Below are 12,897 nucleotides of genomic sequence, written 5' to 3' on the forward strand. Positions count from 1 at the left end.
AGAGGAGGAAAGGTGATGAACATAGAATCATAGAATTGCTCAGTTTGGAAAAGACCTTCAAGGTAATCAAGTCCAACCTCAGTCTAACCCTACTACCCCAACTCCAACAAGCCTCTGCTAAATCATGTTCCTGAGCATCATGTCCAAATGGTTTTTAAACACATCCAGGGATGGTGACTCAATCTCCTCCCTGGGGAGCCCATTCCAGTGCTTAACAACCCTTTCTGTAAATAAGTGTTTCCCCAAACGTATCATTATAAGCAAAATAAAACAACCTCCCTTAGAGCAACTTGAGGCCATTTCCCCTTGTCCTGTCACCAGTGAGAAGAGACCAACCCCACTCTCACTGCAACCATCTTTCAGATATTGGAAGAGAGCAATAAGGTTTCCCCTCAGCCTCCTTTTCCCCAGACTGAACAGCCGCAGTTCCTTCAGTCTCTCCTCACAGGCCATATTCTCCAAGCCCTTCCCCAGCCTTGTTGCCCTTCTTTGGACCTGCTGTAGCACCTCCATGTCTTTTCTGTACTGCAGCACCCAAAACTGAACCCAGCACTCGAGGCCACACCAGTGCTGAGTACAGGGCAGGATGACTTCCCTGGTCCTGGCCACCATTCCTGATCCCAGCCAGGATGCCATTGGCCTTCTTGGCCACCTGGGCACACTGCTGGCTCATATTCAGCCCACTGTCCATCAGCACACCAAGGTCCCTTTCCATCAGGCAGCTTCCAGCCACTCCTCCCCAAGCCTGTCGGGTTGCCTGGGGTTGTTGTGACCAAAATGCAGGACCTGACACTCGACCCTACTGAAACTCACACAGTTAACCTTGGCCCATTGATCCTGTCTATCCAGGTCCCTCTGCAGTGCCTTTCTCCCCTCAGGCAGATCAACACTCCATCCCACCTCCCTATTTTCTGCTAACTTACTGAGGTTGTAACCATCCCTCACCAGGATGGTTAATAAAGATGTTAAATAGTAGCAGCCCCAGTACCCTAGGGCGCAACGCTTGTGACAGGCAGGCAACTGGATTTAACTCCACTGACCACAGCTCTTTGGGTCCGGCCATTCAGCCAGCGTTTCACGCAGCAGAGCATACGCCCGTCCAAACCGCGGGCAGCAGGAACAAGGAGGCTGCTCCCGGAGTCGGGCTCTAGGACGGCTGGGAGCCTTTGAGGCTGCCGCGCGAATCGAGGGCGGCGAGACCCGGCGCTGGGAGCGGGGCCGGGCCGCGTGCCGCGAGGTGCCGCGAGAACCGGAGCCGCTGAACCGGGCGCTACTGAGGGTGAGGGGCGGAGCTCTTTATTTGTCTGCGCCCGCGGGGCCGCGCCGCAGCCGGGTCCGTCACTGCTGGTCGCCGGTGCCCGCGGGATCCTGCAGCAGCAGCGCGTCCTGCCGGGAGAGCGGCGTGAGCGCGGAGCGGAGGGGCGGCGGGGGGGGGGGGGGGGGGGGGGGCGGTGCTCACGTGCAGCGGTTCGTAGTCGGGGGCGTGGCCGCCGTACAGCGGGTTGGGGATGGCGACCAATGGGCGCTGGGGGCGGGGCCTGGCGGCGCGCGGCTCCGCCTTCGCTCGCTCGCGCTCCTCGTCCTCCTCGTCCTCCTCGCGCAGGTCGGCCTGCAGGCGCGGGGCTGTGCTCAGCGGCGCCCCGCCTCCCGTCCCAAGTCTGCGGGACCGGCACGGGGCTCCGCTCCCCCCCGCCTCCCCGCGGCCACCGCACCTGGAGGTACCCGAACTGCCCGTCCCGCCGGCGCCGTTTCACGCAGTACGCGGTGCCCGCGGCGGCCGCCCCCGCCAGCGCCACGCACAGCGCCGCCAGAGCCCCCGCGGCAGCGCCGGCAGCGCGCGTCCCTCCGCCCACCTGCGGGGAAGCGGGGCGTCACGGCGGGCGGGGGGAAGCAGGGGCCGAGCGCTCCGTGCCCCCCCCCCACTCGCCTGCTCGAGCTGCAACCGCGGGCGGGGGCAGCCGCAGCGGCTTGGCGAGGGCGTGGATGACGCCGTTGGCGGCCGCGATGTCCCACTCCACGACGGCGGAGTCGTTGATCCACGTGGTTTCCTGCGGCGGCGAACAGAGCGGCAGCGGCCTCCCCGCGGCTCGGACCCGCAGCGCGGGGGGGGAAGGAGGAAGGTGACCTCGTCGAGGTCGGACCTACGGAGCGCGCGGTGCCGTTGCCTGGCGGGAAGGGGGACACGAGGAGGTCGCGCCCCGCCCGGGACGGGACGGCGGTTCCCGCGGTGAGGTCGAAGCTGAAGAGCAGCAGAGCCGAAGCGTGCAGCTGCAGCTCCTCTCCCGACAGCGTCTGCGGGGAGAGGGCCGGGCTGGACGGAGTCGGGGCCGCACGGAGCCCCGCTGATCCCCGGGAGTCGCGCTCGCCCCGCGGCCGCGTACCTCATTCTCTGCGAAGCCAGAATTCACGGGGACAAAAAGCGTTTTGGGAGCGGCGTCGTCAGACAAATAGGTGAAAAACTCCAGCCCTTCCGCCGAGCCGTTGGCAAAAGCGAGCAGCAGCTGGAAAGCATCCCATCAGCACTGCGGGCAGCCCGGGCCGGCCCCGCCGTGGTCCCACTCCCGGCGCGTCGCTTACGGAGTAGAAGGTGGAGAAACGCGCTTCCCTCGGCCAGCACGTCGGGCAGGCGGCCGCGGCACCACATGCCATCCCCCACGAAGCCGTCGGGGCACACGCACGTCACGTCTGCAAGGGAACGCCGCGATGCGCCTCGCGGTGCCCCGGGCCGCCCCCGGCTGCCCACCGCCCCCCACACCGCCCTGGGCGCCCTATCGCCACCCCCCGGCCCAGCCCCGTGCGCGCACCGCTCACCCTTCTCGCGGTAGCAGAAGGCATCCCAGGTCTCGCTGAGGTTGCTCCGAGGGCCGTAGTCCACGATGCCCACGTGGTTGGAGCCGCAGCTCGGGGTGGGAAATGCCGTAGGGTAACCCGCGGTGCCGTTGTCCATCCAGCCCACCAGGCACAGGTGGAACCCCATCTGCGGGGAAGCGGAGCAGCAGGAGCCAGGGTGAGGATGTCTGCGATGGCTGTGCGGCTCCACGCTATGCCCTGCTCCCATCTAAAGGGCCGAGGTGTGCCCCATCCCACTGGCACAAGCGAGGCCCAATTTCGTGGCTGTGAGCCGCTCCCCAGTTGGTCCAGACCCCACTGTGGTGTGGACCTCACACAGGGAAGGTGGCAAAGGCCGCTGGGGGGCTGAGGAAGAGGCCGGCAGCACGGGCAGCCTCCTTTGAGGGACACAGAGCATGGCCCCCTGCCACTGCTGCTCCCCACCTGCTGCGCGGCCCCCAGCTGCTGGAACGTGGCCAGGACCGCCCCCTCTGCAGCACACGCCTCCTGCGCCTGCACGTAGGTGAAGTCGTACTTCTTTCGGGCGATTGCAGGTGGAACACACCCATGGTCTTATCTGCAAAATGGAGCCACGGAGCATCAGCACAGCACCAACCCCACGCCACACCGGCCTGCACCCATCTGTGGCCCTGTGGGCACTCACCGTGGAAGTGCAGGTCGGTGCAGATGGCCTCCCGGTGGCACTGCCCGTTGCTGTCCAGGCACCGGTCTGTTGGGGGCACCACCTCCTCCAGGCACTGGATCCCATCGCCAATATAGCCCCTCTTGCACTCGCAGCGCCGCTTGTTCTGCAGCACACAAGGTGTTGGCCATCGTGCAAGCAGCAGCTGCTGAGCTGTGCTCCTGTGAACCCTGAGCACTGCCACAGCTGTGCAGAATCGCAGCAGAATGTGTGGCCTCCATGGGCTGACAGCCCATGTTCCAAGCCTGCATCCAGCTGCACGGGAACCCCCCTAAAGTGTTGCACAGATCACTTCCAGCTGAGCTGCAGGGATGTGGCACATTCCAGCACTGCAGTGCAAGTCTGGCCCCATTTTCCCCATAGTGAGCAGCTTTGTTCCTCTGCTGCTGGCCTTCACTGTCCCTGAGGGACCATCCAACATCCTTGAAATGCCATGGCTATGGCAAACCCTGTGCCCGTTGGGCAGAGGTGGGGGAGAAACGGCCACAGCATAACACCAGTGGGAGCTCGGCCCCGTGAACTGTGCAGGCCTGAGTACAGCAGTGTGGGATCTGCACAGCACGGATGCTGCCCCTGTGTGTGGGCTGTGCTCACCGGCCCGGTGCTGATGCAGTGTGCGTGCTCGCTGCAGTCCCCATTCCTGCCGTCTGCGCAGCGGTCAATGGGCTCACAGATGTAGCCATCTCCCCAGTACCCCACAGCACAGGTGCAGGAGACGTTGACACCAAGCTGCGAGCAGGCAGCATGCGTGGCACAGCCACCGTTGTCCTGGCTGCACATATCAATGGCTGCACGGAAAACAGCATTACCAGCACCGGAGCACCGTTCTCCTGCCCTGTGCACCACCCCTGGCATGGCCTACCCCCATGGAGCTGCTCCGACCCCGAGGCCCCACCTGTGCAGGCTCTGCCATCCCCTTCATAGTGCATGTCACATTCGCAGAGGTTGCCAGCGCGGCAGGAGGCCTGGGGGTGACACGGCGGCGAGCAGGTGGGCTTCATGGCTGAAAACAGAGTGCAGGTTAGAGAGCCACAGGTGTGCTCCCAGGGCTGCAGTGCAGGACAGCTGTCAGCCCCAGAGCCCCTCTGGAGGTCTGTTAGGGGGATGAGCCACTGGGCCCAGCCGTGAGCCGCATAGGGAAGCTCAGGGGTTGGCAGCCCTCACCCAGGGGGACTTCGCAGCGCTCTCCAGTCCAGCCCTCGACACAGAAGCAAAAGCCATCTCCGTGCAGCCCTCCGTTGCACACACCGTGCTCAGTGCAATTGCACTCTGAGGGGCAGGAACACCACTGTCACTGCTCTGCTGTGATGGCAGGAAGGGCCACAGACAGCAGCGTGCCAGTGCACACAACACATGTCCCTGTGCCTCCAGACCCAACTGTCTGCTCCACACATTCCCATGCAGCAGGGACCACCACCCAAACCCCTCATCGCTCAGCACCCCCTGTCCTGCCCTGTTCTAGGGGACACACAAGCTCCTCCACTCAGGGCTCTTTTCCCTCCCTGTGTCAGATGCACCCCAGGATCTCTGCCCTACCAGGCTGGTAAACCAGGAGGAACCATTGAGTCCAGGGCCTTCTAGAAACCACAGCCAGAGCACCATCTGGACTGCAGCGAGCCCTGCACATCCCCTGCATGGTGCAGGTGTTCTGCACTGATTCTTGGGCTCACCCAGCACCTATCCCCCTCCATCCTGCAGCCACCTCTGCACAAAGGCACTGCGCAGCCTCCCTGAGCTCCCCATACCTTGGCACAGGGGCCCATATCTGCCCGGTGCGCACAGCTCACAGCTGGTCCCGATGAAGGCCTGGCTGCAGTTGCATCGCCCCGAGCCACTGATTTTGTCATCGCAGGTCCCACGGTTCCCACATGGCGCCTCCAGCCCCCCTGGGCACGCTGCAGATGAGAACCTCCATGAGGCTGTGGTGATGTGGGGCTGATGTGCTCTGGGGCAGCACCACTCACACAGGGGTGACACACACTGCCACGTATAACACATTTAGTGGCCTGGGACAGCCCACGTCCTTGGGGGCTTGAAGAAGGTTGCTGTGTGTCCAGGCTGGGCTCTGCTGCCTGGCCTCACTGAACGGCCAGTAGCTGCTGTGCAGGAAGCACAGAGCCTATAGCCAGCTGTGGCCACGTGCTGGGTGCAGAGGGACAAGTGATGTGACTGCCCACGGCCCTCAGCAGTCCATGGCTTACTGGGGCTTTCTCCAAGGAAAGGGAATTCCCTGTTCCAACCTCACCACATTTCCCCATCCGTGGATGAGGCTCTCTGCCTGGGCAGTGCCTGCCCTGCTACACAGGCACTAGGGATCCATGCACGCTGCCTTACCCTGGCAGTCGCGGCCGTAGTGGTTCGTGCAGCACTGGGGGACCCACTGGGTGGAAACGCACTTCCTTCTGCAGCCTCGTTTCAGAGGCCCCCTGGAAGAGAAGTGTCTTCTGAAGGGTTCCCACGGGGAGAAAGACCAGGACGGCCGCAATGGGTGGTTATGGCGAAACAGAAAAGTGTTCCTGAACAGTTGGTTTTCGAAATAGTGGCAGCCCCAGGTTCCCCCCTGCAGGGAAACAGGCACAACACAGAGTTTGCCACATTGATCGCTGGACACCATGCCCCTTCCACCTCACCTCGACCCTCCCATGCCCCTTGTTTGCTCCCACAACCAGCAATGGAGGCTCCCTAGTGTGGGGTGGGAGGCAAAGGAACTGTGGGGTGACAGAGCAGCAATGCGGGAGATGCTCCTGCCAGGACATTGTTAACCCCCTCCTTCCCGGCAGCCAGGCAGAGCTCTTTGGCCCTGAGGCCCCCACAAGGCTCCCTGTGCTGCTCCAGGGATGGAGCTGGGTTCGTTACCCGCTGCCACCCACACAGGGACTGGCCAGACTCCCCAAGCCCATGCTGCTTGTTCCACCCTGCTCCACCAAATGGCATGGCTGAGCCCAGCACACACACGCGCCTTCATTATGCTGCTAAAACATGTGGGGGTGTTGTCAGCAACCCTCGGCAGGCTGCCTCAATGCCAAAGGTGAAAGCTTTACCCGTTGCACTGAGCCAGCAGGGCAGGGCGGCTCGAAGCCACAGGGTCCGCAGCTCTCCATCGATCCCTGTGGAGGGAGAAAGAAACCCCGCAGCCACTCAGTGTGGGTTCTGCTTCTGACAGCGTGGATCCACATCAGCATCACCCCAACTACTCACCTGCAGCTCCACAGAGATGAACTCATCGCAGCGAGATCCCAGATCTGGTGGCTCTAACAGCCTGTCGATGCCGTAAGCAATGCCCCCATCGAATTCCATGTGCCTCTGGATGACCACAGCATCACCATTTCCCACCAGAAGCTCTCCCTGCCAAAGGAAGAAAGCACCTCATGATCCTGGTGCATTCTGCACCCTGGCTGCACCACCTGGACATCACTCATTCTGGCTGCCACTTCTCAATCACCCCAAGAACTCTTCACAACCTCCATGCTCATATCCTTATCCACCCATATACTGTTTTTCACAGCCACCTCTATTAAGAAATGGTCTGTCCAGGTCATGGCAGCAGCAGGTTGATGCAGCAAAGGGGCCATTGCTGCGTGTATCTGCAGGGACCACGTGGCTCTGCCCTCTCCTGCTGGCTGGTGTCTCTGAGCCTGAGCCCAGCTGCAGCCATTGCAATGGGGCATCCCAGAATGTGGGCAGCCCCACTCCATCTTACCCTCCTGCTGGTGTATGAGTATCTGCTGCCCATGGCAAAGTGGGATCAAGCACCACCTTCACATACCACATGGGTTCTGCTGCAGCTGAACGAGACAGTGGAGCCATGCATGGTCCGTATGGAATTGACCTGGGGCATGTTACCAGCAACAATCTAAGAAGGAAAATGATCAACACAGAATCATAGAATGGTTTGGGTTGGAAGGGACCTTTAAGACCATGTAGTTCCAGCCCCCTGCTGTAGACAGGGACACCTCCCTCTAGCCCAGGTTGCTCACAGCCCCATCTAGCCTGGCCTTGAATGCCAGGAAAGACAGGCAAAACTGACAGTTTGCATTTCAAAAAAGGAGCACTGCCTGGTGAGGGACAGGGCCAGAAGCCACACTGAAGAGGTGGATGTGGCAGCACACCCTGCTAGTATGGGAGCAATGGCATAATGGTTAGTCCTGTCCTGAGCAGTAAGCAGGCCTGGCAGGGCTCAGCTTGATGCGTCGTCCCCATAGAGAAGAGCTCGTGCGAGCCATGCGCTGGCTGCTGGGAGTGATGTGGCCTCCTTGCAGCTTTTGCAGGAAAGGTTCAGCTCAGCCACACTGCACCAGAGGTTTGTGAGGGAGTGCTACATGCACTCAAACAGGGCCTGGTCTTCTCAACACAGCTGGTATGCAGCTGATATGCTGCATGTTCTACATGGCAAAATATTGGGCAAGGTCGCTCTGGTACAGCTACAGGCAGATGTGTGACCTGGGAGGCATTCAGCCTACTTGCTGTTATGTTTACCTTTGTGCCTCTGATCATGTGTGCCTTGAGGTAGGAGGCCAGCTTGCCCCGGTGCTCCCTGTGGTACAGCCACTGCTGCCTTTTCTCTGGGAGGGCATTAAATGCAGCATCTGTAGGCCACAGCATGGTGAAAGGTCTGTGCAGGGGGTTACTGATCAGCGGCAGCAGCTCCGCATCCTGTCCAAGACAAGAAGAGATATGAACAAAAAGGCCAAAGTGTTCACAGCAGCTCCCCAGGAGGCATGGCTCACCTTCAGCAACTTGCTATAAATGGTGTACCCAAAGGTCTCTGCTGCTTCTGTGATGTTCAGCTGCAGAGAGAAGAAAAATTGTCACCAAATGCCTCTGGGACTGGAGCTACTGTGCCAGTTTGTCCCCCCAGGCAGTTAACAATCACAGTAGGTAAACACAATGCATTCATTCCTTGTGGCTGTGCCATGGATTTGGCCCTGCAAATGCTGGAATGCAGCAGCCACCACTTTTCTGATTCGTGCAGGTCAGACTGCTGTGGTGGGAACTGGGATGACTTTCACTGTGCTATACAGATAGTGTGTTATTTACTGTAAAATCCAGTGGCTGTGCACTGCTAATACTTGTTTTATCAGTGCCAGAGAGACACTGGCATGCAGTCTTTGCACTGGAATAGGACTGTGATGGTTTTTGCACCAAAGATGAGCTTCCTTCCCACACTCTGTACTGTTTTCTGATCGTATTCTGTCCCAAATACCACTGTGCCACAAATGCTTTCACTTCACAAGCCAGACCTGTGTGCTCAGACATCACCTGCACAGCTTGGAGCAGCAGGGAGCAGCATCCATGGAGCAGGGCTTACTGGGGCAGCAGTGTCAGAGCTGCTGGGAGGAAGATCCCAGCCCTGCCTTCAGCAGAGCAGTTTGGGCTTTGGACTTACCTGTGAGATCGGTGAGGAAATGTTACGGCTCACCAGGTCACTTGGAATGAGGATCTTGTTGATGAAATGGATGACCCCATTCACACCGACGATGTCACTCGTGACCACTTTGGCTTCATCATTGAGATAGATACTATTCTGAGAGAGAAGGGACGCAATGAGGTGCTCCCGTGGGGCTCTGCCCTCTGAGCCATCCGTGGGCATTACTTGTTACAACCAGCAGGCCTTCAAAAGACAGCAAAAGTGACAAGCTGTCAAGCGGGACAGGGAAGGGAAAATGGTGGCAGTGAACTACCTCTTTCTCAGTGATCTTTATTGTGTGGCCAGATAAAGATGTAAGGGACTCCTGGGCTTCCAGGTCACTCAACAGCAATTTCTGGCATCCCACCATGTGGTAGCGAAGCAGCTCCTGGAGAAGACCTCTGCTCTTCCACTCCTCAAACTGCAGAGACAAAACAGGAACACTGGGGGCACTTTGCCTCTGCAGGGAGGCAAAGACTTAATGAGGGAGACCTGGATTATGCCAAGCCTTTCTGCTTGGCCTGCCCTACTGACTCATTCTTGCAGGAAAGCTGGCTCCCCCAAAACACAGTGAATGCACACATCCATTCAGGAATGTGGGGAAATTTCAATCAACACTGCAAAGATTGCCTTACTGGAAAACATACAAGTACACTGTCCACGAGCAATTAATGCCCGTGATACACGGTTCCTGGGATTTGTTCCTTTAATGAGAGTGTAGTGCATGGGAAAAAAGCTGGGACTCGAGGTGTGAAACTGCCCAACAGGACTTAGGGTGGTGGTGTTAGGATCTTCCATCACACCAACACCAAAAAGCTGCTGGTCAATAACTGTTCATGGGGTTGTGGATAAGGATCTCTCCTCCCTTAGGTCTCCTCTTCTTGGGACTGGAGGGAAGAAGCCAATGAAAGTGGGACGGCAGGGTATGGGGCATGGGGAAGGAAAAAATAATAATCTGTCTTCATAACAGATACTCTAAAGCCTTGCTATTAGCATCCCCTCATAGCCACGGGCAATGAAAGTCATCGCACATCACTGATTTGGCAGCATCTCTGAGGACTACAAGACAAGGCCTCCAGCAAGCATTTCCTTACAGCAGGACCCATGCCCAGCCCTGCCCAGACTGGGAGCAGAGAGGCTTTCAAACCTCACACTGATGGAGACTGGATGATGCATTTAATACTCTTCAGTGCAACCCCATTGCTTCAAGGCACTGCAATAATTGGAGCTTGCCTATCCTGAGGGTGTCTGGGATGGGAGGACACTTACAGTTGTAGAGTTTCCTATGAAGTCTGCCCGTGGGATGAAGACAGTGAAAGGCCCTGCCCCACTGAGCTCCTTGTTTTTTTCTGCCTGTGGCAAGGAAGCATTTGTGGGACAGCAAACACAGTTCCAGTTAGCAAAACTCTCTATAGAAAATACTAAGTGAAATTGACAGACAAAGGCAAAGCTATTTGTCACTGACCAGTATCATCTTAAAGAACACAGATGCATCTTCTATCCTTGCGAGTTCCTTAAACAAAGAGAAACAGCTGGTGTTAGCATAGCTCCTTCCAACCAGCCAGCACTGTGACCTGCCCCTTCCACTCCAAGTCACTCTTCCACTCTGGTAAGACATCGGTTCTTCTGACACCAGAATCGCTTTGCCTTCCCACCCTGTCAGCACTGTGGGCATGGAGGTTACAGAGCAGGCAGTGACCTCAGCCCGACCATTCACATCAGAGATGCTGCAAGACGAAGAGGGCGGGGACTGCTGAGGATGGAAAGCTGGCAGCTTCTGCAGGGGTTGCTCATGGGGCACCTCAAGTCCTTCATAGAACACCCCTTTTAATCACAGTATGCTGCCACCAGCAGTTCTGGGATGCTGTACTGAGTGGCAGACAGAAGCTTAGAAAGGCAACCTCCTCTACACTACACAGTAGAGCAGGAGCACAAAACTGAGCCACTCTCTTTTCTCCCATCTCTGTGTGGGCATGATAACTGATCATCTCTGATAGCTTTTCATTTGCTTCTACCAGAAAGGTCACCAGTTCTTCCAAGCACAGCCGCTGAGTTGGCAGCAGAGCTGGAGAGAATCCTGACCATGCCTCCCTCTAGCCTGGATCCCACATGCTGCTATTGCCAACCAGGGACAACTGCCTTGACCCCACAGACTGAGAGAAGTGGATTTCCCAGGGAAAGAGTTGCTTGTCACAGTTAGAAAACATGACACAATTGGAGGCATGGCCACAGCTGCCAACAGAACAGCAAAGGTGTCCACACTGCAGCTCCCTCTGGAGCAAAGTTGCTTTACTGCGATTGCAACCCCAAGTCAGAACCCCAGATCTACCTTCCGTCCTACACCATGCACACACAGTGATACTCACACAGACCTGCAGCTTGTGCTTGGAGGGAGCTTTGCTGTGGGGCAGGAGGCTTGAACACAAAAGATGCTGTGCATGTTTCTCACCTGATAGACTTTACCACGGCAGGTGAAGCCATCTCCAATGCTGTGCCAAGAGCAGGAGCAGTTTCGAGTGCCAGGGCCTGTGTATTTGCAGAGCCCAAAGGGACTACAGCCTCCATTGTTCTAGCAAGAAAAGTGAAAGGCTTACACTTCAAATTTTGAGCACATTCCACACAAAATGGATGCAGAGAAACAGGCCCACATGCCTTCCACTCTGTCACTCTTTCACTCTTCCTGCACTGCTTGTCCCAAAAGAGGGGCACCCCATCCTAGTGCCACACGGCTGAGATACTTGCAGGTCATTGTGAGAAGCAATAGAAACCACAGACACTGTGAGATTCCTTATGTGTGTAAGAAGGCAAGACAGCTGGCTCTAAACAAACAGGTTAACCCCATCTTTGCTTTTAATTGTTGGGTAAAGAAGTGCTTCAAGGCTGTGACCCTTACCCTGGTAATAGGAAAATGCAGACAAACCTGTTCACATAAGTTGATGGGGTTGCACTGTCTCACACCATCCCCACTGTAACCAGGAAGACAGTTACAGGCAACCTGGAGGGAAAACAAATGCTTGGTCTGAAACTTGGACCCAACAAAGAAAACACACAATGGCTGAATGGATGGAAAACATGTGCTGTAACATCTGTTCCACACTCCATTCCTTCATGAAGAAAGTCATGTTTGTGTCAACAACCATAACCTGACACTACCTCCAACCATAACCTGACTCTACCCCCAACCGTAACCTGACACTACCTCCAACCATAACCTGACTCTACCTCCAACCTCTGGTCAACAGAAAGCATCTGCTTTTGAGGAAACAGCAGGCTCTTCATGTCCTGCCCAGGCAACTGTTCTTTGTGGAAGGCAGTAAGTACAACGCTAGCATTGCCATGGGAAGGACAGTCTTTTGGAGAATGACACATCTGTGACAACTTCCATAGTATCTCTGCCCTGACATCCATCTTATTACTCACCTTCCCTGGGCCTGTTTTAACACACTCTGCGTTGATGTGGCAATCCCCGCTGCTTTCAAGACAAAGATCAATTTCTGCAGCAAAACAATAAGGCCATGTTATTGCTGAGGGCTGCTCAAGGCAGCTGGGAACTGGCGATCCAAAGAGGTAAAGCAAGAGGGAGGACCTTCCCAGCTTTGGAAATACCCTCATGGCAAAGCAACTTGCAAAAGCAAAGGAACAGGCAAGAAGTGCGAGTTTGACTCTTGCCACACATGGGTCTCTAAGTTGTGATAAATTTGCCCCCTGAGAATGCCATGTCCATCTGAGCATGCTTGGAATGATAGAAGAGGGCTGGACTCTCCTGCAGCTCCAGCCTCACCTCAGAGCACCACAGAACGTTGGCCAGCCAGTGACACAGGTGCAGAGGGCAGCCAGGGCTCTCTGCACATCTCCGGGTGGCACTGTGTCAGGGCAGCAGTGACCACATCACTGCTCAGGACCTGGGAAAATTCTGAGCACATCCCTGCAGGTACGTATGTAAGTGCACAGAAATGTG

The 12,897-nt window shown here is 57.2% G+C and overlaps 1 protein-coding gene across 1 annotated transcript in view; it reads right to left on the reverse strand.

Moving 5' to 3' along the window:
* Positions 1-1,338: 1,338 nt before the first annotated feature.
* Positions 1,339-12,897, reverse strand: part of STAB1 (stabilin 1) — a gene marked incomplete at both ends in the record, with an annotated part of 50,874 nt that continues 39,315 nt past the window's right edge. The window contains 29 exon segments of the mRNA XM_079540558.1: positions 1,339-1,386; positions 1,460-1,609; positions 1,713-1,853; positions 1,944-2,048; positions 2,146-2,292; positions 2,382-2,501; positions 2,578-2,604; positions 2,606-2,685; positions 2,812-2,977; positions 3,274-3,371; positions 3,374-3,406; positions 3,494-3,638; positions 4,127-4,320; positions 4,428-4,535; positions 4,697-4,801; positions 5,278-5,427; positions 5,867-6,092; positions 6,574-6,639; positions 6,731-6,877; positions 7,299-7,385; positions 8,009-8,185; positions 8,260-8,319; positions 8,919-9,056; positions 9,214-9,360; positions 10,209-10,292; positions 10,405-10,452; positions 11,389-11,508; positions 11,860-11,934; positions 12,360-12,433. Of these exon segments, the coding sequence (XP_079396684.1) occupies positions 1,339-1,386; positions 1,460-1,609; positions 1,713-1,853; positions 1,944-2,048; positions 2,146-2,292; positions 2,382-2,501; positions 2,578-2,604; positions 2,606-2,685; positions 2,812-2,977; positions 3,274-3,371; positions 3,374-3,406; positions 3,494-3,638; positions 4,127-4,320; positions 4,428-4,535; positions 4,697-4,801; positions 5,278-5,427; positions 5,867-6,092; positions 6,574-6,639; positions 6,731-6,877; positions 7,299-7,385; positions 8,009-8,185; positions 8,260-8,319; positions 8,919-9,056; positions 9,214-9,360; positions 10,209-10,292; positions 10,405-10,452; positions 11,389-11,508; positions 11,860-11,934; positions 12,360-12,433 (3,266 nt within the window).

This window comes from Tetrao urogallus (assembly GCF_951394365.1).
Source record: "Tetrao urogallus genome assembly, chromosome: 10".
NCBI lineage: Eukaryota > Metazoa > Chordata > Aves > Galliformes > Phasianidae > Tetrao > Tetrao urogallus.